This window comes from Pelophylax lessonae (genome assembly GCF_965119305.1).
Source record: "Pelophylax lessonae genome assembly, chromosome: 2".
NCBI lineage: Eukaryota > Metazoa > Chordata > Amphibia > Anura > Ranidae > Pelophylax > Pelophylax lessonae.
Genome location: NC_138769.1, coordinates 512,298,266 through 512,323,592, shown reverse-complemented (window position 1 = coordinate 512,323,592; position 25,327 = coordinate 512,298,266). Strand labels below are relative to the sequence as shown.

Below are 25,327 nucleotides of genomic sequence, written 5' to 3'. Positions count from 1 at the left end.
ATTTAATAGGAAAGTTGTTAGCTCCCTTGTTATAGCAATAAAGGTAAATGAAATAAAAAAGAAAAAAAATTAATCATAATAAAACTTTAATTAAAAAAATTTACTGTAACCTTGTTGCATTTCATACCGGCAAATGGACTCACAGGCTGCGCATGTGAAGATACATTGTGTTTGCACCATACATATGAGATATCACAGAGAATACCAGAAAACAATTTTAAGGCCATAATTCACAGGTAACTCTAAACTGGTAACCTGTAAAAACTTCAAAGCCTAGCTAAATATTCTCACAATATCATGTGTGCATGAAATTTTAGGACTTGACATGTTTGTCATCTATTTATTTGAAATAACCCCTTTTATATTTTATTAAAACATTGCAAATTATTTTTTCAGCCAAAAATTCTGATTTTATGGTTTGCAAAAGATAGAAAAAAACTGTTTAAAATGTCCTTTGCCTGTAAAGGGGCATAGTGGGAGAAACCAGGGAAGGTTAATATATAAGCATATCAAACTTAAGCTTAAAAAATATTTTCTCATCACCTTAATTCGTACTGTTTTTATAGAAGCTTCCTGCCTTGACTGTATGATCAAGGTTTATGACTGCACCTTATGCAGGACACAAAAAATAACCATCCAAATCCACATCATACAACTGCTTCTCCCTAACATTTAAATGGCCTATTCATCCTTGTTGTTGAGTTGTGAGAAAATACTGTACAATAACTGTTTTGTGGTATTGAATGTTCCCACTTGATTGGGCATGTTTGGATCAGGGTGTGCTGGCCCTTAGTAATCACTCATTAGTGTCAGAAGTCTACAATGTTATGTCTATGCACAATTGCATGTTTTATGATCGTTGTGTGCTCATGTTATTCCCCCTTTAATCTGCTTTCAGACAAGAAGAGACAGAAAGAAGATTAAAAAATGTAAGTATCGATGTATTCTAAAAGTTTCATTGTTGCATAAAATGAACTGTGTAGTTTCTGTGCAGTGAATGTGTGTGCTTAGTTTTATGAAAGAAAAGGTTAGCCCAACATTTTATGTCCCTGGTATGTGCCTGTTGTATTTGTGTTAAAATGTATCCTGTTTTCTTTGTATTGCTTCCTTTATGTAATATACCCAGTGTTCCTGCCAGTTTCCCTGCCTTTATATTTCAGACGCACAACACTAGGCATGTAAGCCCATCTATCCCAGCGTGGTCAGTTTTCTGGCTGTGCTGAGAGAACAGCCTGCCTGCTCTACAATGATCAGACATGTGCTAACGTGCCTTTCTGCACAGCCATTCACTGGGAAAATCAGTATACTGCTGTTTCTCCACCACTAGCTCTTTAAGCCCCTTTTGCAGCTAAGAACAGACATTCACATGATCACTTATATATGCCATTGAATTCCCTTAATTTGCAGGGTTTCTTACAGTTCTACTTAATTATATACAAATGAGCAGGCATTTGTATCCCTGAAAAGTAGAGGCAAAGCTTAAAGCTTGAGGGCCCCAATACAAAATTGGACATAGACCCCGCCGCTTTGACCGCTCACCAAGATACTCAGAGATTAATAAGGAGTTTTCCGATCCTAGTTTACACATTGAGAGGGAAATTCAAAAGATTTTGAAATATCTGTCCGCATTTTGACATGCCTATCAAGTTCTTTATGTACAGTGAAGCAGGGGTAGGCAACCTTTTGAGAAGTGGAGATGTACCTGAACAAGCATGAAAGAGCTCACAGATCTTTTTTTTTTTAAAGAAATTTTGCAAGACCTAACTAAATAGTGAGGAAAACCTTAAAAAATAAAAATGTCACTGGAAAAACATGAACTTGGCCTACATTAAAAGTGTACACTGGCAGTGGACAGTGTGTGGCCAGTGTTGGTCAGTAGTTTATTTATTTTTTATATTTTATTTTGTGGGAGACCCATTAAGGAGGGGGCGACTTTGGTTAAATATCCAATGTCTAAACAGACCCCTTATTACTTGGGGAGTGGCCAGGGGAGCAAACAGGGGTCCCAGGCAGCATAAATGAGAGAAACCAGTGCAGTGGGGGTAGCATATACCTGAATGCAAGTGGGAGGGGGAGGAGAATCAAGCTTTCAGCAGCTGCAGAAGGAAAATGGGAGGGAGTGGTTCTTGAATATTCTGTCCCTGCCACCCCTCCTGTCCAGGTGGGACAAGAAGGCTGCATGGGCCCCCTGGAGTCTTAGGCAGGGTCACCAGTGCTGAAGAGTAGATCATGTTTTGCATGAGATTGGCATGACAATAGTATTGGATACATAGCTCTCAAGTCAGACATTTTAATCTATTTAAAAAATTGGATAGCATAAAAAAGATTTAGAAAGTTAATACCTCTAACTCCATAAAGCTATTACCCATCATGTTTTGTCCTTGTGACACCAGGAAAAGAAATGAGAACTGGTTGAAACAGAACAGGATACACATTGCAAAAAAAAAAGATGTTCTAATACTCTTTCTTTAAAAAAAAAAAAAAATCTTTTTTCAGTATTAATGACCGTCTTTTTACTGAAACAAATAGATCAGTAGAGCTTGAATTCTTGTGGTGCTTTCTTTAAAGGACTAGTTCAATCTCTTGAACAACTCTCTCTCCTTCCTTCACCATCACTGTGTAAAATTTCTGTAATACAAGCCCCCACAGTATGGCCTGTACTTTGGTAAAATACTGAGCATACAGCTTGGTGCATGTGTCGGTTGATGGCGAGTAATCCTAGAAAGTAATGGCAGTCTTTGTACTTGGTGTATATGCTGACCGCCTACCATTTTTCTCTGTAGTAATTCCTCATTAATACTTGTCACTTGCACCAGGCTGTCTGCACAGAATTCATGCCTGATCCTCCTCTTCTTGGGTGCCCCCACCGACACTCCTGGCTCATCCTCCCTTGCTGATGCCCCCAATAGGAAAATTATTTCCATGGGGGCACTCATGTGGGCTTGTTCCCGAGCCCCTCTGCTACATTCATTGACAGACAGTGGGACTCGGCCCTGCTCCCTCGCCACTGGAGTTACTTGACAGCAGCCAGAGCCATTGGCTTCTGCTGCTTTCAATCTGCCCAGGGAGAAGGGACAAAGCCAGGAGAGCCGCAGCTGTCATGCACAGTGCAGGATCGTGATGGGGTTCAGGCAAGTATAAGCGGGATGAGAGGGCGGGTCTGTGACACAATGCATTAAGGTAAAAAACTTGAGTCTTTAGAACCACTTTAAGTGAAAGATCTTGCCACTGAGTCCCTAAGATATATAGAAACTGTAAAAGCAAACAGGTTGTCAATACAAGCACTACCCTGAATTTTTACCTGCAAGTTTATAAGGGTAAGCAGAAGGCCCAAAATATTTTCTCAATTGAAATGCAAGTCCACTTTAGAAGAGATCACATGAACAAATGTCTAGGCCTGTTGGCATGTATGCAAGGGTACATTGGATATTTTAGGAATTTAATTTATTTTTTCTACTCAATGCTTCTACTACTATAGCACAATAGTTACAGTTCCCTTTATTTTAGTTGGCTTGTTTTGTAATCAATTTTTTTTTCTTTAGGTTTTGATCACTTTATACTGGCTTGGGAGAAAGGCACAAAGTTTATCTTATTATAATGGTCCACAGCTTAACGTGAAGGCATTTGAAGGATTACTGGGACAAACATTGACCAAAGTAAGAGAATAAGAATAATGCATTTTTATAATACAAACCAAATTATTTCTGGTAGGTCTGAGAAAATTCCTACTTTAGTTAATGTGTTGTGAGATATATACATGTTTTTATATACATATACACCCCCCAATCCCCAAAAAGTTGGGAGGCTGTGTAAACACCTAAAAACAGAATGCAAACCCATTTTTTTTTTTTCACAACAGAAAACATATCAAATATTTAAACTGAAAAAAATTGACCATTTTACGAAAAAAAAAAATAGATTGCAGCAATACGTCTCACAAAGTTTGGACAGGGTCATGTTTATGACGAAGTAGCATCCCATCCCCGCTTCCTTTAACACTCTGTAAGTGTTTGGGAACCAGGGTGGATTTTATTTAAATCACATTTTAAATCACTAGTAAAAAGGCTTGCAGCGGTTCCTCCTGACCTGCCGTTGACTCACTGACCGTCCCATTCACTTTAATGGGACGGCTGGTGATGCGGCAGTGACACAACAAGGTGAGGGACGTGGCGGCAGCAGGTGAGTGGATGCCCGCTAACAGGCGCTGCCATGATGGATCTGAAATGACAGGTACTCTTTATATGTAAGGACTTATTCTTGCTGGTAGTTAGAATCTTTTAATATTTGCAAACAAAATTAAGGTTTCCTATTTTTAGAATATTAAGCTGTCAGGTTAGTAAAATAGTGAAATCCAACCGATTTCAATCATACAGTTTGTAGTGTATCCCATTTGCAAAACAATGGGATAAAGGAATATTCCTGAACTTTGTTTTATCTCATTGTTCTTGTAATGCATCAATGCAGTGCATGTTATGTTAGCTTGCAGAGCTTGGATTCATTGAATGAGTTTACCAAAAATGTAAAAATTGCAGAATATACAGCCTCATGCTACATAGTTAAGCTCCATTTCATGCTGAATAAACAAGTTATCAATATATCTTAAATTGTAAACTATCTTTAGATACATTTTTACCCCAAAAGCGTTTTATTAAAATTTCGATAAAAGTAAAAAAAATCAGATTTAAATAAAACAGATTTATATTTATTTTTTAATTTACTAAAATAAATCCTTTCATTTCAAGATGCACCAGGTAAAAGGTATGGACTGCAAGGAGATCAGTTATGCACCTGTACTCTTCTTCTTCTACGAAGACATGCTTTTGTCATAGATGCAGAATGCAGTTTAGCATTGTCCTGCTGAAATATGCATGGCCTTCTCTGAAAAAGACATTGTCTGGATGGGAGCATATGCTGTTCTGGATAGATATTTTAGCATTAATGGGGCCATTCCAGATGTGGCTGCCCATTCAATATGCACTGGCGTACCCCCATACCATCCATTCAATATGCACTGGTGCACCCCCATAACATCATAGATGCAGGGTTTTACACTGAGTGCTGATAAGCTGGAAGGAACTTCTCCTCTTTAGTCCAGAGGACTCGGTGCTTATGGTTGCCAAAAAGCAGGTCAGATTATGATTCATCGGACCATGGAACAGTTTTCCACTTTGCTACACACCTTTTTTACCACTAGCTTCCCAAGCCAATTCTGAAAGTTCTATCATACATGTAGCACATTGGCCGCAACATAGCCCCACTGGATGAACGAGGGCGCATACAAGGGTGCATACGACCTGGCCTCGGCCTAAGTCGCAGTGTTCCTCCTGGCCGACGTCCACCCACATCCCAATGGAGCGGTGGTCTGTCAGGAGTAGTGCCCACCCTGTTCCTGGTATGGTATGTAGCGGTCCCCCCTTTTCTCCTGGAGGGTTTTGGGGTGGACGTGGTCTGCTCCTTGGGGCGGTGGAACCCCCAAGTTCCCCCCTTCTCCTCAGTGATGCAGGTTTGCAAGGCGGCCATCTGGTAGTTTGTGCATACTTTTAATACGTTTTATAAAGTGAATGTGTTGGCATCTGCAGATGCTTCTTTTGGCCACAAGTTTTTGCAGGCTGCTGTTTAGAGGACCTGACCCTCTTTGAGGGTGTATTGTTTTTTTCAAGTTAGCTCCAGTTGTTTTACTTCAGAGACACTCTGACTCCCTTTGATGCTTTTTATAAGCCAATCATGTTACTGACCTGTTGCCAAGGAACCCGAATTAGTTGCAAAATGTTCTTCTTCAAGTTTTTCTTTGTTGGTACCACTTTGCCAGCTTTTTGTTACCCTGTCTCAAATTTAGGACGTGGTGCTGCTATCAATTTCAAAATTACCCCTAAAATGCTACATTTTATGAGCATAAACATTGGATATGTTTTTAATATTCTGAATATTGTAAATAAAATATGGGTGTATGAGATCTGCAAATCATTGCATTCTACTTTTTATTTAGATTTTAGAGTGTCCCAACTTTTTTGAAATTGGGGTTGTATTTTCTAGATCTTGTGTAAGGTTTTACGTGCTAATGGAGGGTAGAAATGCAATAGAAACACATAAATTACAATCTGTGGGGGTTGTAGCTGTCCACTACTGTAAAGGCAGTCTGATTTCTGTCTATTGGTGTTTGGGAAGTTATATCACATCTCTAAAGGGCTGCAATGTCTGTGAAACACCCAAAAAGTAACAGTTGACATTCTAGAAACAACCATGGTGAGTGGTTTAGCAGCCTCTCCTTGTCTTTATCCTTTTCCAGATCTCCTTTCTAAACCTACAATCTATGCACTGTAGATCGCAGTATCTGCAGTTGGAAGGGAGGAAAAGCAGGTTGAAGTGCGTAGTGTAGCAATAATACTTTTAGCTTAACCTGGAAAATATAAAGAGAGCCTTTCTATGATGCACGCTAATTGAATCATTAGGAAACTTTAATTTCCCTTTAAATCCCAGGTTGTGCCTTATACAGTATGTTTGTGTTTGAAGGAGTTAGAACATAAAATATGTTTTACAAGCTGTCAGGAGGTGCAAGGTGAGAAGGGAGCGGCCATACCTGCCAGTGTCAAAGTACAGTTCTTGACGTACTGTACATTCCCTTGATTTATTTTTTTGCACTCTCTCAGGCTTTTCTTCTTTTTTTTTTTTTCATACATCTGTGCACATTTTCATACATCTGTGCACATTTTCATACATCTGTGCACATTTTCATACATCAGGGCTCATTCGCACTGGCAGGTGGGAGGCAATGCAACTCTATTAAGCCACGCTTTTACTGCCTCCTAACCACAGCTATAGCCGGTATTAGACCCCTTGTCGCTTACAACCACCAAATGTAACCCATTTAAGTGAAAAGCAGATCACTCTTCAGAGACCAAAGTTAGTATGAAAGAGCCCTTTGAATAATGAAGGAAAGCATGGGAAAAGAAGTGAAAGCCCCAGTGTTTATGAGCCCTTTAAAAGCAGAATAGGTTTGAAAGTTCTGGAAAGTGCACAGTTGAGACACTGTAAAAAAATAAAATAAAGCAGTTTAAAGGTAGCAGCAGCTTTTATTGTCTCCTTTGCTCTAGAATACCAGGTAGTTCTGATGAGGCAAACAGTTGCATGTTAGAGAGTGCATACATGTCCCATCTGTCCTCCCACACATTTCCTTTTGACCAGTGAGATGGTTTAGAAGTGATGAGGCTGACAGGAATGTGTGTGGGTTAGAAGGGTGCAGGCATTAGCAATACCCACAACTGTTAGTGCTTTGCGTGATCAGAAAACCCTGGCATTCAGGTTTAGAGTGGGCAGTGAAAGCTGCTGCAGGTACACTAAATTACCAAAAGCATTGGGACGCCTTCCTTTTATTGCACATGAACTTTAATGGCAGCCCAGTCTAAAGGCCCGTACACACGATAAGAAAATCTGTAGGGAAAATTCGTCCGACCGATCTGCCGATTTTCGGATTGTTAGTATGGTGCTTTCGACAGCCGACTCCGACTTTTCGGCTGACCAAATCCTGATGTGCAGGCTATATAATTTTTGTCGTTCGTAATACAATGTCCGATTTTCGTCTCATTAGTACAGATTTTGACGGAAAAAAATCTTAAGAGCAAGACTAGGCATGCTCAGAGATGAAAGAACACATACAAAGCAATCCAGCACATGACATCACTTCTGAAGTAGAATTCTGTCGTACGGGAAAATTCATATGAAAATAACCTCTTCACTTTCCACATCAGACTAGCATGCCACAAAAAACGGACGACAGATCGTTCGATAATCTGATGGTGTGTACGGGACTTTAGTCCGTAGGGTTCAATATTTAGCTGGCCCACCCTTTGCAGCTATAACGGCTTCAGCTCTTCTGGGAAGGCTGACCACAAGGTTTAGAAGTGTGTCTATGGGAATGTTTCACCATTCTTCTAGAAGCGCATTTGTGAGGTCAGGCACTGATGTTGGACGAGAAGGCCTGACTCGCAGTCTCCACTCTAGTTCATCCCAAAGGTGTTCTATTGGGTTGAGGTCAGGACTCTGCAGGCCATTCAAGTTGCTTTGTGCACTGGTCTAAATCATTTTGTGGAGGGGGGATTATGGTGTAGGGTTGTTTTTCAGGGGTTGGGCTTGGCCCCTTAGTTTCAGTGTAGGGAACACTAAAGTTCTGCTCTCATCCGATTCCCCCGTAGAGAGCAGCGGGGCTCTGACACCTCCCTCTCTGCACACAGAGCGGAGAGGGAGATGTCACCTGCCTGCTCAGCCAGGGATCAGTGTATCGATCCCCCGCTGAGCAGCACGGAGTCCGCCGACGGAGGCGGACCTTTTGAAAGGAGCCTATCTGTTATAAAAATTGACAACCTAGGATTGGATAATAGAATACTTAGTCAATCCGGTTCAGGAAATGGTTTTTCACTAGCATGTAATTTGTCAGTAATGTGCTGAGCTTACCTCTCGTATGTTGTATCCAAAATAATGTAATGGCAATTAAAAACAGGCCAAGTTTACAGCAGGTGTGGCAGTTCGTTTACGAAACTTTCGGGTGTCTTTAGAAACCACCTGAAAAGTCTAAAGGTTGAGTAATTTGCTTGCTAATGACTGCATTACATACACATTCCTAATCTGTTACACATTCATTTCTGTTTCATATTTATATGAGCAGGTATTGTAGTGATTAGAAGAGGAAGAGAAACCTACCTCATCAGTTGTTCAGAACAAAAAAATGTATATTGCACAAGAATCTGAAGAAATAGTCCACGTTTCAAATAAAGGCTAGGAAACAACCAGGGTGGTGTTTGAAAGTTCTCCCCTTTTGTAGGGATTTCCTCCCACAATCAGTATTTTTGGAGGCTATGTGTTTAACTCTGGTAGTGTCATTGAGCTTTAAGATCCTTAGAGATTGGGTCAAATTAAATGGTTTTATGTACTTTCTGAAACTGAAAATTGTCAAGATTGTAATACAGTAGAGAAGACAAACCCCAACTAAATACAAACCAGTGTCCGAAATCAGCAGGTTCACTCTAGTTTGTGTGTATTCTTCAAGTAAAGACTTCTATAATCATTTTCCCCATTGCAGAAAGAATTTGCCAGCAAATAACTTGTGTATAGGCCCCTAACATTAGCAAGAGGGAAAACATAGTCAGCATATGTATTGCTACAGAAAACTGGCATGGTGTTCTTTCAGGGCATTGTCAGAAACTGTATATGTTCTATAGGTGACATAAAGTTGGAGACTGGTTTAAGGGTCACTTAGACTAAGGTAGGGTATACACATACTAAAAATTGGCTGGTTTAGCAGGAAGTGGACTATTTTTGGCCCATGTTTATCACTGTCCGTTCAATAGAACGACTGGCTTTTGTCGAACGGTCATTCTGGAAGTCCAGAATTTGATCAGCATTTGTGGCTAGTGGCTGCAGCGCTGATCTGTATATTCTAAAGGGGCAGGAGTAACAGGACTTGTGTGATGTGGGGATCTGTGAGATTTTTATTTTTTTCTCCGTTCAGCTGTCTTGAAAAATAGTGTAGCGTATGAATAATGTATAACATATGTAAATCATATCCAGAGAGTACAATAATCATAAAAAATAGTCCATATAAAACAGTATAGGGCAGTTTAACAGAGAAAGAGGAGCCTTGTGTGGAAAGAAATGAAAGTAATATACTGGGGTCCCGTGAGGATACAGCCCATCCACCAAGAAACACACTGCCTCTCACCACAATAACTCCACCACTAGGAATTACAAAGCCTGTAAAGCCTCCACAGATGGATCCAATCCCAAAAAGAGGGTCCCAGAATAATCTCCATGGATCCCCGGATAACATACAATAAAAAAAAGGATCTAGTGCTCTCTGTTTTGAATCCAATAGTTTATTGCAAAATAAAATCTTATACTCACAAACAATGCACTGTCACAGTGCAAGATGAAAGCAGCATGAAAATCAGCAGTACAGCGTGGTGCCTGCGTGTGACGTCATAACTCCCCCCCCTTATGCGTTACGTCCGTGGGCGGAACTTCATCAGCGAGGTTGTGGGTATACTCTGTCTAAGTCTTGACAACAGTATTTCTACTGCAATTGCTTGAGGTAATTTGGCAAGAGGACTGAGCAGCAATTCAGATGTAGCAAGGTATTAAATGATATATGTATGTGTGTATATATATATATATATATATATATATATATATATAATCTCTGTCAACTCTAATAAGCAATAGTTGTCTGGAATGGGCGTACTTCAGTCTCACTTGTATTTTAGAAGTTTATGAATAATAAACCTGCATAAAAAATCATACATTTTAGTTGATTTGGTTGCTGTTCTCAGTAAGACTTAGACATTTTAAAAGTGCAGCTTTGATTAATACTTCATTTTCTTTATAAATTTGCTTATTCTGTAAGAGTAAATGTGCTACCTAATAATTTCCACATGCGTACTGAATATAAACCATGATCATAAGAGGAGTTATGCAGAGCTGGTGTGTGATTTCTGCTGTGCTAGCTGGATCCCAAGAAGCAAACTATATTTCCCATGAAAGCTTTCTTCACAGCTGTTCAATGGGCATGTTTGTGGGCATGTCCTCTTACTCAAGCTGATCTCTGCAACAACCGTTGTCAGGTCGTAGATGTGGGCATCAATTGATTGACGCGCTTAGGGCACACCATCATCCCCATGTTAATATTCCCTGCTGTAGTCCTGGAATGGCATAACACAAAGAGTGATAGTGCGGTTACTTGTATGGAGTGGGAGCTGTGGCATTAGCCTCTTAGAAGAAGTTGTGACGTCCCTGCTGCGACGTCATCAGCTGTGGGTTTCCCCACTGACAGCTTAAAAGAAAAGTGACAGTAAAAAAAAAAAAACGAGCAGACGGTGGGAGGCATCATAGACACGAAAGAATTTACATTTTTTTTTTTTTATTTGGGGTCGGTGGGCATTGTGAATCACGATGGATTTACATCGAGAGGCACTTTTTATTTTTTAATTAAGAACTTGTCAAAAGCGGTTTCTTGTGACTATCACTTTTTGACACCGGCCCCCCTGCCCCAAAGCACCCACTCCCCCATGTTGAGGACATGTGGCTTGATATGGTTCAGGAGGGGTCGCTCGCTCATCCCCTCACCTTTCCTGACCTGCTGGGCTCAGATAAGGATCTGGTATGGATTTTGGGGGGGGGGGGGGGGGAGAGAATGACTCCACTCCTTAAAAAAAAAAAAAATTAGAGTGGGGTTCCCCTTAAAATCCATATGGACCGGGGGTGGGGGATCTTTATTTTTTCAATAGCCGGGTGTCGGCAGTTGTAACTGTCAAATCATTTTAAATGGGATTTGATGTTTTTTTCTTTAGATAGGTCATTTTTTCTGTAGAATGTTTTATGCATGCTACAGATGCACCACTTGTTTATAGGCACATTAAGGGGGCCCCCAGGAACTATATTTAAAGTAGTTTTTTTTATTTTTATTGTTGCACTTCAAGCCCAATTAAAATCACTTATTAAACATAATTTAAAAAAAAAATATTTAATGATACATGTCCCCCAGGGCAGTACCCAGGCCTCCATACCCCTTTTATGGCCAATTACTTGCATATAAGCCTTCAAAATGGGCACTTTTGATTTTTCCTGTTCGGCTCCCGAAGACTTCAGTGGGGTTTACCGTTTGGGTTAGAACATTTCCCCTGCTTAGGAGTTCTGCTGCGAACCAAACGGGGGGGGGGGGGGGGGGGGGTTTGGCCCATCCCTACTTTTAATGTTATAGAAAAGAAACTGTAAGGGTAGGTTTATGCATGTGGTAGTGCTTGCTGTCCTAAAAGGCAGACAGCGATTGATTGCAGTTTAAAGGTGTTAGGCAGTGAGGAGGTGATATGTTGCCTCCTCGCGGACAGTTTTAACTCTTTAAATGCTGCACCACCGCATAGCATCACATAAATGGGTTATTTTTGTCATGAGTACATTTAGCTTAAAATGTGTCTCAACTGCTTGTTTTTACCACCCCCTTCCCCAATAAAAACCACAAAAAGACCCTTTTAATGTGTCAATCTTTAACAAATCATGCTGATAGTGAAGACATGCTTCAACATAGGCCATACTTGCTGAGCATCACTAACTCTACTATCATTTGCAGGCTCTAGAAGAATCCAGCAGTTTGAAGAGAAGCGGTAGAGACAGCGGCTGTGGTGATTTGTGGTACAGCGAAAAAGGGGAAAATCTTGATTCTTCTCATAAAAGGGACGACTCTTGGGACAGCTTGGACTCCTTTGGCTCCAGGTCTTATACTAGCTTTACTTCAGATACAACCCTTAAAGGAAGCAGTGAGGGTATGTTTCTCAACAGGTCTCTTAAATATTTTCTTTATTCTGTTGCTGTTTTTACAAGTAACATACCGCTTACTTTACATTGGTATACATTTTGCCAGTAAACATATATTCGTTCCTGCACTTCTTAAATTTCTGTTGTCTTTTGAAACCACCTTGAATTCTTACCCTTAAAACATTATTGAAGGCGATTTTTATTTAAAAAAAATAAACATGATATTACACAGAGTGGTCCCAAACCTCCTGTTCTGGGGTCCCCTGCCAGCGCTCTGGGACTTCTTTTGTGTGTGCTGCCTGAACATACACTTGTGGGTTCACTTCTAAGCTGGGCTCTGTATGCAAGACACACAAGCTTGGCTTCCTTCTCACAGGATTTGATTGACAGCAGTAGAAGCCAATGACTCCTGCCTCTGTGACCTGTGAGAAGAGAGTGCAGCGATACAGTTCTGGATCAAAGAATGAGCCAGTTAAGTATTTGGAGGGGGCTAATGCTAGAAGGGTGTTTTTTTTTTTTTCTTCTGTAATTCACAGAATACATTAAGGTAAAACTTTAATTCTTTAGAACCACTTTAATGTAAAACTCCAGGAATTTTGCTACTTAATAAAAAGTGCAGGCATACAATGAGTTAAGTCCATTTAGGGGTGCGCCACTGCCTGGGCTCCTCTCTATTTACATCTGACAGGTTTTTTGTGCTTCTGGAAGATGGCTATCACTATAGTTCCAGGAGCACCAAATGCTGGACTTCATGGCCTCGGCGTCCTCAGCAGCAGAGTCTGTGCAACTGCTATGTCCCACCTCCTCTCATCTTGCCCCCAAAAGAAACCTTTGTGTTATGTGAGTTTATTAACAAAATACAAAGGCTTCTGTGAATGGTCAACAGAAGGTGGGGGGAAAAACAAAAACATACCTGTATTCTGGTAAGTTACATAGGTGGTCAGGCTGAAAAAATACACAAATAGTTCAACCAATTTAAACAAATGAACAGGAACTTTAATATATATTTTACCAAAACCACGGTTTCCCATGTATAACAGCTGTGGCACACAATTTTTTACCTGTTACAAATGTCTCTAACGCTGTCCCCATGGAATTAAATAGGGCCATATATCAAAGATCTTCAACCCTGGTATATGAACCTATTGAAATCTATGGGAAGTTAAAGCTGAATTCCTGGCAGATATAAAAGGCACACTTTGATGTAGCATTGCTGCATCTACTTATACTATAAGAAACAAATATATATACTTTTCCACTTGCGCACAGCGTGTTTTTGCAGTGGTAACCGAGGTAGATTCTAGTAAGTGGATCCTGGAGTTAGAAACCAATGCATGGTTTGGTAAATTAGGAGGAACACTATTAATAATCTTAAATTATATTGGGGACTCCTTTTGAAGAAAGCTTAAACTTAGATTTTGTGGAAAAAAAAACCTTGACAAGATTTATATGACAGCAAGGAAAGACTCATGATTAAACCCAAAATCTTTTTTGTGTTGTAGCATTTCATATCCATGAATAACTCTAGAAAGATCAACAAGTAATTTGACTTGTCTGTTACCAGCGTCATTTTGTTTGGCATTTTGGTGTTCTTTATTTGCACACACCTTATACGTGCATGTTTTCCTTTTGGAGTATTAGGGAGGGAATGAAATATTGACTTGAGACTTTATCACGGTACGGTTTTCATGGTTCATTGCGATATTTTAAGAAGAGATTCAGGCCTTTGTTTTATTTGGGCTGTGCTCTTTTACTTAATATCCTATTGTGCATACAGTCCACTTCTTCTGAATAAGTAACCTGCATAGTGTTGTTCATCTTTTGTATGTGTTTTTAAATAGAGCAGACTTGACAATTTAACATTGCAGAATGGTTGTTTTTTACTTTGTGACGAACTTGTTTTTCGATCATCTAGCTTTTTTTTTTCTAAGTAGAGAAGTCAAGTACTACAAAAACCATGACGATAGATAAATGAACAATAAAATCTAAGCCTGATACCTTGCCTGACACACCTTTTATTATTTAGTTTGCGTGGCCTTTTTCATTTTTTTTTATTTCCCCTAATTTCTGAAATGTGTAATTTTCTAAAGACACTTCTATAATCCCATGCACCTCCTTTTTTTCCAGAAGATTGAAGCCTTCCCCACAGCAGGGCTGGATCTGTCCGCTCTGTTTCAGTGCGGTAAAAAAAAGGCCAGAGGGGCAGAGGAAGGGAGGTCAGTAGTTTGTAGGGCAGTGTACAGGGGCCAGTAAAGCAGAAGAAAATGGTCAGCAGGGCAGTGTACAGGGGTTAGCAAAGCATAGAGTGGGAGACAGTAGTGCAGAGGACAGGTCAGTGCGAGCTGGGTGGAGGACAGGGGTCAGTGTGGGCTGGGCAGAGGACAGGGACCAGTGCGGCACTTGGCAAAGCTTCTCCTCCCCACACAGCACATAGATGAGATTGCATTCCCTTACACACAGCTACGAGCTGCACAGTGTGTTGCTGGCTTTTATGTTGTAGTTCTGACCTGTGAACTGCCCTGGTTAGAACAGCAGTGCAGCTGCGGTAGCCAGCTGCACAATGTGTGATTGAGGCTATGTGTAAGAGAATACAATCTCTGCTACGTGCTGTGTGGGGCGGAGGATCTCTGCTGCTTGAACCCAGGCTGTGTGCAGTGCAGGTATGGGAGGCGTACATAGGCCAGGTACAGCATTCGTGGTGTAGAGGGGCGCAACAGAAATCAGGGGGGGTGCAGCTCACCCCAGCACATCCTTAGATCTGACCATGCCCATCACGTTGATAATTTACATAGTAAGAGATCCAGATGCACAACAAACTTTACTTATATACTTAATATGTATTGAGTAGGTAATTCAGGTGAGGACCAGGAAAACAGACATCCTATGGCCCCTTTCACACAGGCACCTCCGTTTTGGGGAATCCATTTGCTCCCAAAACATAAGTTTTACAACATTTCTGTTCAACAAAAGTCAATCTAATGATTGACTTCTGTCAAAAAGGGGTGCCCATGCATGGATTGAAATAAGTCTGGTTACTGCTGAACTGGCCAAATTTGGATCAATCTAATGGCCAGCTTTATATGGACTTTAGGTTCTCAGGCAGCAGAGTTTGTTTTCATATTAAGACAATCTAGAATAGTTTTGCCTAAAATATATTTATTCCCAACTTTACACACAACAGTTGAATGATGGCTAATACTCCTATCCTCCACTTCTTTTTGTTTGGAACAGTACAAAGAGAGAATCTGAGGCCTCAGGTCTTGTTTTTGCATGTGCTTGAGTTAGTGTTCTTTTGCATTTAGAGGCAGAGAAAAAATGAAATAACTTGTAAACAATCCAAACCTTTTAACTTTCTGCAGTATGCAGGTAAATGGCACATCACCACCACTCTCCCAGTTATATAGACCATGAAGAATTAATTTGAAAAAAGCCCGGCGGACTCCGTTTTGCTCAGCAGGGAAAAAAAGCGGGCCTTTTTTTGTGATAAATCTAGGGATGTGGTTACACACCAGGCTGCTCCTGCCCTGACCTACCTTCTGCTAATGCTCAGCGGGGATCGATCCGCTGATCCCCGCTGAGCAGGCGGATGACAGGTTCGTCCCTGCTTACTTTGCAGAGATGGAACTGTAAGATCCCCGCTCTCCTCTATGGGAGATTGGGTGAAAATGGACCGCCTGTTGATTTTCATCCAATGCAATCCGATCCTCCAGACAGATGAAAAATAGGGTTTCCATCCATCTGGATTTCACGAACAGGATCGGATAGCAGCGGGTGTCAGTGGAGATGTCACCGCTGACATCCGCTGCTCCATAGGAGTGCATGGAGCATCCGATCAGGTCCGCCTGAAAAAACTGACAGTCGGGCCTGATTGGAAAGCCCGTGTGAAAGGGGCCTTAGTGTTTGTTTTTTTTTTCTCCCCACTACATTTCTTTTAAATTGGCTTTTCAAACAATTGCAATAGTTTAGAGGTTTATTGAAAGGCTTAAGCTGGCTATAACACAGACTGAAATGTGGGTTCTCTTCGGCTCAACAGAAATCAGTTGTTGGACATCTGTTGTAGGGGCATGTTGGAAAATTTTCAGACAGCCACTGATCAGTGTATTCTGACAGTGCAAGGTGCCACTGTCCGGATACAGTGTCCCAGCGTGGTGGGGATTCCTCCATCTACTTTGTGTGGAATCTGTTTTTTTTTTTATCATTCAGACTACTGGATTAAATAAGAAATTTGTCACAACAGTGTATGGCCGACTTTAGTGTAGTGCAACCCTTTTTATATTTAAAGGGATAATAAATTTCAGTTTTTAAAAAATATCAAACCTCATACTTATCTGCGCTGGGTAATGGTTTTGGCTCCTGCCCTCTTTGAGTACCCCCACCCCAGAAAGCCACTTGCCAATGGCTCCCACTGCTCTGAGTTCAGTGAGAAGGGGCAGAAAGAGCAGCATTAGATCAGCTCAGGTAAGTATTTAATCCTTTCACACCGACGTAAAGCAAATGTGTGTCCTTCGGCTTCAAGGGGTTGTACCAGGGTGATCCCTGCAGCTGTAAGCTGCCGTTATTACAAGCAGCGGAAAGGGACGTTCCTGCCGGTACTGTTTTTTAAAAAAGAAAATACTAAAAAATAAACCAATTTAAAACGCCCTATCCCTCCATGCTCGCACGCAGATGAGAACGCATACATAAGTCACGCCCGCAAATGTAAACGGTGTTCAAACCACACATGGAGCAAGAGCAATAATTGTAGAACTAGACCTCCTCTGTAAATCTAAACAGGTTACTGTTAAAAAATGTTTAAAGCGAAGTCTATCAATATTTTTAAGTACCGTAATTTGTCATTCCACGAGTGTGCCCAATTAGAAATCATGACATGTTGGGTATCTATTCACTCGGCGTAACATTCTTTCACATTATACAAAAAAATTTAGCTATTTTTATGGGGTTTTTTTTTATTTTTAGTTCATGAAAATGTATTTCTTCCAAAGAAAGTACATATGAAAGACCGCTGCGCAAATAAAGTGTGACATATAATTTTTCAATGATCACCATTTTATTTTATAGTGTCTCTGCTTATATATATAATAAAAATGAAAAATGTTTGGGGGTTATAAGTAATTTACTAGCAAAAAATACTGATTTTGAACTTGTAAGCAAGTGTCAGAAACATGCCTAGGCATGAAGGGTTTAAAAGGGGGTGGGAGGGAGATGTATCTAGAAGGTTTTTACCTTAATGCAGGCAACACATCAAAAGTAAAAACCCTTGGAACTACTTTAAGTACATTTTTATTAACCTCCAAATATCAGACCAGAAAGAAGGGCAATTGATTTTTTATTTGCTACAGAGGGACTACTCCTGTAAATGACACACAGACAGTTTGGGAGAAAAGCAAAGAGAGTTAAAGGTATAAACATACGTTTAAAAACTGAAAACTATAATTAAAATGCAACATCTGCTTAATAATTCAAATGTTAACCTTAAATACACATACTTATACATGGCTTCTGCCTGTGGCACCTAAGTGAGGGTGATGTCACTCTCTTGGGGCATCTTCTGATCTGATTTAGAATACTTGCTGAAGAGTGCATAATATCACCTTCAGCAGTGAGGATTAGCACTTCCTTCCGATTAATGCTTTTATTGTCCGGGCTTTTCTGTACCAGTGATGACCAGGTTTGGGTGTCAGTGGGAGAGTACATGAGAAAATCTCCACAATAGGATCAAAGACCGAAAAATAAAACCTGACAGCAATGTTTACTCTTTCCCATACTATCCAAGTATAAAATGTAAAGTTGGTTAGAGTTAGGCTTTAAGTGCAATAAATGCAAAAAAAGGAAACTGCCATCTTTAGCTGAGTTACTGCCAGTCCCAAACTTGTATCAAGCTCCTAATACAATTGTTACTGCAAAATCCAAACATATTTGTATTGTCTATAAAAAAAAACATTAAAAGTTTACAAGTTTTGTTGATAATACTTCATCCTTCTATTGTATTTTTCCATTTTATGGTTATATACAGTTTGTTGTTGCTGGACGAAATTAAGAAAATAAAACGATTTCCATTTTTATTTACCGTAATCTTTTAGGTGGGGAAAGCGACGCAGAGTCCGAACTAACCTACAAAATGCAGGACTTGAATAAAACCGAGATGTCTTTCAGACGTTCTACTGCAGTGGAGCCCAAAGCAGCTGCTAATTTTAACCAGTTCCTTCCAAGTAAAACAAAACAGATAAATTACATGCCAGCACCCCTGAGGAAGAAGAAAGTGGATAGGAATGAGGAAAACAGAAGGAGCTGGGCGAACCCAGTCTTCACCGAGCCAGATGGGACATTTTCCAGGTATGTCTGTTTTTATATGTATGATGGCTGGCTGGTTATAATCCCTCTTATTACTACATATGTAGGTTTGAAAAACTGCACGGTTTGTAATAAACTTTTATGTTTACATGATCATTTTAAATGGCTTAATGTATTGCCTTTAGCACTAACATATATATTTTATATATTTATGTATATTAATGCTATAACTGTTACTACATTTCAAATATTTACATGACATCTGCTTCACAAGTCCAGAACGTTAGGGGACTTTGCAAAAACAAGTTATTTAGACAAAGAAAATTAATCTGTAAAACATTTTTGAAGCAGTTCAGATTCTGACGATGATGGGAAGTTACCCGATTTGGTACTTGATGATTTAGCGCAAAGAAAGTTTCGCATAAATGCCAAGCCAGCTGCAAGTTCCATTCTCCACGCTCCGGTCAAAATAGACTCTGTGAAACCTTTCAGGTCAGAGTTATGAAGTTAGCCATTGGACTATGCATATTGCCTTCACAATGTGTGAATTTTCAGCTATTACTACTTGTTTGACAAATATAAGGCTTTTTGGTATGGATTTGTAAGTGGTTGTCTGGTAAGACAAACTTAATGTTTGCTGTGTTGTATTTATTAAAAGCATGCCGAGAAGAAAATAAACTTGACATCAAGAGTAACCGATTGGCCCTTTTTGTACATTAGCCAAAACCAAGAATTGATTCCGAAGAGCCAAGATGGCCAAAAAAAACATATAGGTTATGTTAGATTATCTTCAGATGAAGATGAAGAATTTTCAAGAGAACTTCCAAATATTATCAAGGATGACTTCTATGCTAGAAAAGTCAGTCTACCTCCAACTCATTTGAAGGACAGGGCATTTCTGCACAAGTCTGAAAAAATGGAGGTTCAAGCCCTGAAAACAATGCGGACTAGAACATCTTCTCGTCATTGGTACAATGAATTTCAGGGATTCAGGTTCGTGTTCCATTTTTTGGCTGTTCATGTACATTATCAATTTTACGTAGGACCAGCGTAGATGCATGCGAACTAGAGGTTTAAAACCTGAGCATCAAGATTTGTTTGTTGCTACCTGAATGAGTTTAGAACATCTACATAATGAAACCAAAAGCAATGAAGCCTGCTCTTATTTGTTCTCTGCAGTATATCTGCAACAAGTTATAATACTATTGGCACATGCTATTCCAAAGCCATGTATGTGTTTGAGGGAAGACTCCGACCCCCCCCACCTGTGGTCTTGGCTCTACCCTCATGCTATAGAGTCTCACTTCATGGATAGTACGGTATAGTTCTTGCGTGCAGACATAGGAATTCTTTTGCAAAGCTTCTCATGGAGCCGAGTGGGTCAAAATAAAAACTGAGTGACTGTCCACCATCTATCTGCTCAACACTTTTAGAGGTGGAAATGTGTTTTGTTACAATAAGGATTGCAGGATTGCCTGTCATTTCTATCAGGTACCATTGTAGCAGATATCTTTCTCATGTTTTCATAAGTGTGTAGTAGTATTGCTGTGATACCTGAAAATCCTAAAACCTACAAACCAGATTCTCATTTAACCTTTTATTGCAATGACTACAGTAAGCGAGCCATGGAGGACAGTGAATGGACATCTGGTATTGCATCAGTTTTAAAGCTCAAAACTGATGTGCTGCAAAATAAGGAATTTGAAGATCCATCAGACATCAGTAACCGTAAAGAAGGCAAGAATACAGTGGATCCATCAGAAAAGCCAAGGTGGTGACGATAGCATGATTTGCATGTTGGAAATGTGTGTTTTTACCTTCCTATAACCATTTAAACCATAACCATAATTGTGTTATGTTTAGTTTGATCTTGTTTAGAGCATTTTAGGGAACAGTAATTGTAGAGAACATCATTTTATATCTAATCTGATATAGCTTTTTTGTTTCACTTTTTGGACGTTGCAGTCAATTTTTAATACTTCAGGCTCTTCAGAAAATGACCTCTGATTTCATGTCTTCTGAAAATAAAGCAAAAATTGACCCGACATCTGGTCCTAGACTAATACACTTTCTTCCAATATCAACAAATACTCAATCGGAACATGGCATATATACAATACCAGATCTAGAAAATGATGATTTGTTTGCACGTAAAACTGGAACATTTCACCTCAATCAAGTAATCAATCTTGGAACCCCTTTAAATCAAGTACTGGAAATTGAAAAAGACATTGTGCTACAAAATAAAGAAACAGAAGATCTTCCTGATTTGGTAAAAGATGACATGATTGTGCGTAGAGCTCAGTCTGAGCCTAAAGAAGTTCATCTCTCAGGTGCACCAGAAATTTACAATGCAGTCCCATTTCCAGATCCGTTGACCCTTCCTGAAGAAATACAGTCAAAGTTTCTCTGTTTGGTAAAGAAACCCAAAGGACCTGAAAAGGAAGATAACCAGGGAAGAGTACTTAATCCTTCTGAAAAACTAAGAAAAGATGACATGTTGACTCGAAAAGTTCAGTTGTGTCAGTCATCCCTAGCAACAACACCAAAACATTTCACCTCGGGTCCTTGCAGTGAGGAAGATCTAAAAAAGTGGGACTCAATTAGAGAGGCTAGCAAAATCAGACACAAGAAGCGCCAGTTGGTGGAAAGGTCAGACCCTGTGTTATGTGCATGAAAGCAAGCTCCGTTCTGTATATTGGTGTGGTATTTGTTAAGTTAGTATTCTGTGTATTTGGGGTCTTTTTTTATGTATCTATCGACCTGGTTTTCAGGGCAAAAAAACATTCACCTGATACTCTATATGCAGGCTGTTACCGGAGTGTGACTTTGCATCTGTAACTACTATCATTCTACAATTATGTTTATTTGTAAACTTAATACTTACCCTTCATTTTTTTTTTTTTTAAATATTGGGACCTAGTCTCATTTTTCCTTTTGCATGCAGCAAAACACATGCAATTTGGTGTTTGAAGATGCATTAAAGGTAGAAATCCCAATCTTTCCCATGCCTGTGGTTCATATCCTTGTGCTGCAGTCGAGCATATTACCAAGCATGCCGCGATCCATATGGAACAGTGTGAATCCACCATTTAAATTTATTACCACAATGAAAATATAAATACATTTGTTGACCATGAAAACTAAGAAAAATAATTGGTTTGTGTCTACATGTTACTAATATGTTGTGTGATCTGCTTTTTGATTTTATGTAAAAATAAATTTTTTTGATAATAATGCAAACACATTATTTTCTCTCTGGTTTCTCAGACTGCGGGAAAAACTTTCCATTGACAGTGGGTATGTTTTTAACAATTTATGCGAAAAGGATGTATTATTCCTTTTTATGCAGTAATGGTGTTACTTTTATATTCACTAACTTGTGACATCCAGTTATGACTTGGCAGGGGTGCAGGGCATATATGCATGCAGCTTTTTACTTGCTAAGCTTTAAAATACTAATAGAAACATCTGCTCCTTAGGAATTTATTGCCTAGCAAGCTGTGTGTGGCTGTTTGTTTTGGCATTTATTATGAAATGTTGCAGTGGTGACTAAAATGGGTAAGTGAAAAATTTGAATACTTGTGCTTGGATTGCTTCACCAGTTTACCCATTTAAAGTCTGAAACATTCTTAAAGATGGAGCACTACTGAAAACACTGAATGGACTAGAAAAAGTGTTTTTACTGTGCCTTGCGAAAGTATTCAGCCCCCCTTGAACTTTGCGACCTTTTGCCACATTTCAGGCTTCAAACATAAAGATATAAAACTGTAATTTGTTTGTGAAGAATCAACAAGTGGGACACAATCATGAAGTGGAACGAAATTTATTGGATATTTCAAACTTTTTTAACAAATAAAAAACTGAAAAATTGGGCGTGCAAAATTATTCAGCCCCCTTAAGTTAATACTTTGTAGCGCCATCTTTTGCTGCGATTACAGCTGTAAGTCGCTTGGGGTATGTCTCTATCAGTTTTGCACATCGAGAGACTGAAATTTTTGCCCATTCCTCCTTGCAAAACAGCTCGAGCTCAGTGAGGTTGGATGGAGAGCGTTTGTGAACAGCAGTTTTCAGTTCTTTCCACAGATTCTCGATTGGATTCAGGTCTGGACTTTGACTTGGGCATTCTAACACCTGGATATGTTTATTTGTGAACCATTCCATTGTAGATTTTGCTTTATGTTTTGGATCATTGTCTTGTTGGAAGACAAATCTCCGTCCCAGTCTCAGGTCTTTTGCAGACTCCATCAGGTTTTCTTCCAGAATGGCCCTGTATTTGGCTCCATCCATCTCCCCATCAATTTTAACTATCTTCTCTGTCCCTGCTGAAGAAAAGCAGGCCCAAACCATGATGCTGCCACCACCATGTTTGACAGTGGGGATGGTGTGTTCAGGGTGATGACCTGTGTTGCTTTTACGCCAAACGTAACATTTTGCATTGTTGCCAAAAAGTTCGATTTTGGTTTCATCTGACCAGAGAACCTTCTTCCACATGTTTGGTGTGTCTCCCAGGTGGCTTGTGGCAAACTTTAAACAACACTTTTTATGGATATCTTTTAAGAAATGGCTTTCTTCTTGCCACTCTTCCATAAAGGCCAGATTTGTGCAGTATACGACTGATTGTTGTCCTATGGACAGGGTCTCCCTCCTCCGCTATAGATCTCTGCAGTTCATCCAGAGTGATCATGGGCCTCTTGGCTGCATCTCTGATCAGTCTTCTCCTTGTATGAGCTGAAAGTTTAGAGGGACCGCCAGGTCTTCGTAGATTTGCAGTGGTCTGATACTACCATTTCAATATTATCGCTTGCACAGTGCTCCTTGGGATGTTTAAAGCTTGGGAAATCTTTTTGTATCCAAATCCGGCTTTAAACTTCTCTACAACAGTATCTCGGACCTGCCTGGTGTGTTCCTTGTTCTTCATGATGCTCTCTGCGCTTTAAACGGAGACTTGATTACACACAGGTGGATTCTATTTATCATCATTAGTCATTTAGGTCAACATTGGATCATTCAGAGATCCTCACTGAACTTCTGGAGAGAGTTTGCTGCACCGAAAGTAAAGGGGCTGAATAATTTTGTACGCCCAATTTTTCAGTTTTTTCTTTAACAAAGTTTGAAATATCCAATAAATTTCATTCCACTTCATGATTGTGTCCCACTTGTTGACTCTTCTCAAAAAATTACAGTTTTATATCTTTATGTTTGAAGCCTGAAATGTGGCAAAAGGTTGCAAAGTTCAAGGGGGCCGAATGCTTTCGCAAGGCTCTGTATATTTGTAGTACCTTGGCTTCCATATGAACTACAAACAATTCCTACTTTTCTGGGTCACACCTCAATATACCGATTTATTAGGCAATTATATCCAATAGTTCAGTAATTTTTCTAATAAACTTTTTTTTTTTTCTGGACTCTTAACAGGCTTTTGAATGAAAAAGGGCAATCTTTAGGTTTATTTTTTTCTATCCTGGTTTTATTATCGAATACATTTACTTTGAAAGAAATCTAAAACTGTAACACCACTTAATATGCAGCAAAAGAAGACGATGAATGAAGAGCCTTTCAAATGTTAATCAAAGCACAGTGCATAATATTGATTTCTTCTAGCTGAAACGCATCATTAATTGGTATTTGTTCTGGCAGCAATTGATAGATTACTGTGTGGTGTAGTTTGTGGAATGGCCAGAATCTTCAGGTTACATCCATTTGAAACTTCTGCTGTTCCCCACAAAAGATTTTTCTGTACAGCGTTCTTGCTGCGAAACAGCGGTTTTTATGTATACTGAGGGATTAGATGTTACCAGCAGAAAGCTATAATGTTTACTTTATTACTTTATAGAACACAAATTATTGTGCATCTTGGTCCAGCAAATTGCCTTTGTTTTTGTTAAACAAAATATGTATATTTATCACTACTAAATAAAGATGTTAAGCCTTATGTGGTCGGTAATGTAGTCAAGCTCAAAACTTGTATCCAGAGATCCCAAAATAAACCTGTTGTTGAAGCAGGTAAACGGGTTATTGTTACACTAGTCTGGTAATTGTCCTAAGAACCCTTGAGTTTTTATCTACAGTTCAGGCTGATCCACTTAGACTGCACTTTAGACAAGCATAAAAGCTTTAATGAATGCCGTCTTTAAATGTTTCACATTCCTTTTTGGCTATCATTGTGCATGTGACCAGTTGACATTCTCCAAATAGTCCTAGCTGCCCAGTATCCTCTAGTTGTTTAATGAGCCTGTCCAGCAACAAACACATGACCTAAATGAGTATCGCCAGTTTACAAACTGGAATTTTAAATTCTCGACAGCTTAATTATGTAATTTTTCTCCTTGCCTTGTATATTACTGTAATTGGAAGAGGTGGGATTTGCAATGAAAATCTGCCAGTTTTCCTATTTTGCACTTTCCAAGCAGTAAAATAAAGAAACTTTTTAGCTTGAGTTCCATTTAAGGCCTCATGCACACTGGACATTTTAACTTTTCTCCTAGATGTCTTTCCTCCTGGCAGGGGCATTTTGGCAAAAAAACCAAAATAACACATGTAAAAGTGTGTAATACATTTAGGCATGTCAAGCATTTGGGTGTTTTTCATTTCATTGGTCAGAATAATTCTAGCCACTGGAATAAATTGACTCAGGCGCTAAACGTGCGTTTTTAGAAGCTTCAAGTTTTTTTTCTGCCAAAACTCTACTGCTCTTGGACACACTGGCAGTGTTTTTTTTTTGTTTTTTTTTTTTTTA

The 25,327-nt window shown here is 39.5% G+C and overlaps 1 protein-coding gene across 1 annotated transcript in view; it reads left to right on the top strand.

Annotated features, from left to right (window-relative positions):
• Positions 1-25,327, top strand: part of LMO7 (LIM domain 7) — a 287,243-nt gene that overhangs the window by 174,095 nt on the left and 87,821 nt on the right. Inside the window, exons 5-13 of the mRNA XM_082248131.1 lie at positions 899-929; positions 3,543-3,656; positions 12,113-12,305; positions 18,378-18,630; positions 18,940-19,080; positions 19,309-19,581; positions 20,204-20,359; positions 20,554-21,240; positions 21,859-21,888. Coding sequence (XP_082104257.1) covers positions 899-929; positions 3,543-3,656; positions 12,113-12,305; positions 18,378-18,630; positions 18,940-19,080; positions 19,309-19,581; positions 20,204-20,359; positions 20,554-21,240; positions 21,859-21,888 — 1,878 coding nt within the window. The remainder of the gene's footprint in view (positions 1-898; positions 930-3,542; positions 3,657-12,112; positions 12,306-18,377; positions 18,631-18,939; positions 19,081-19,308; positions 19,582-20,203; positions 20,360-20,553; positions 21,241-21,858; positions 21,889-25,327) is intronic.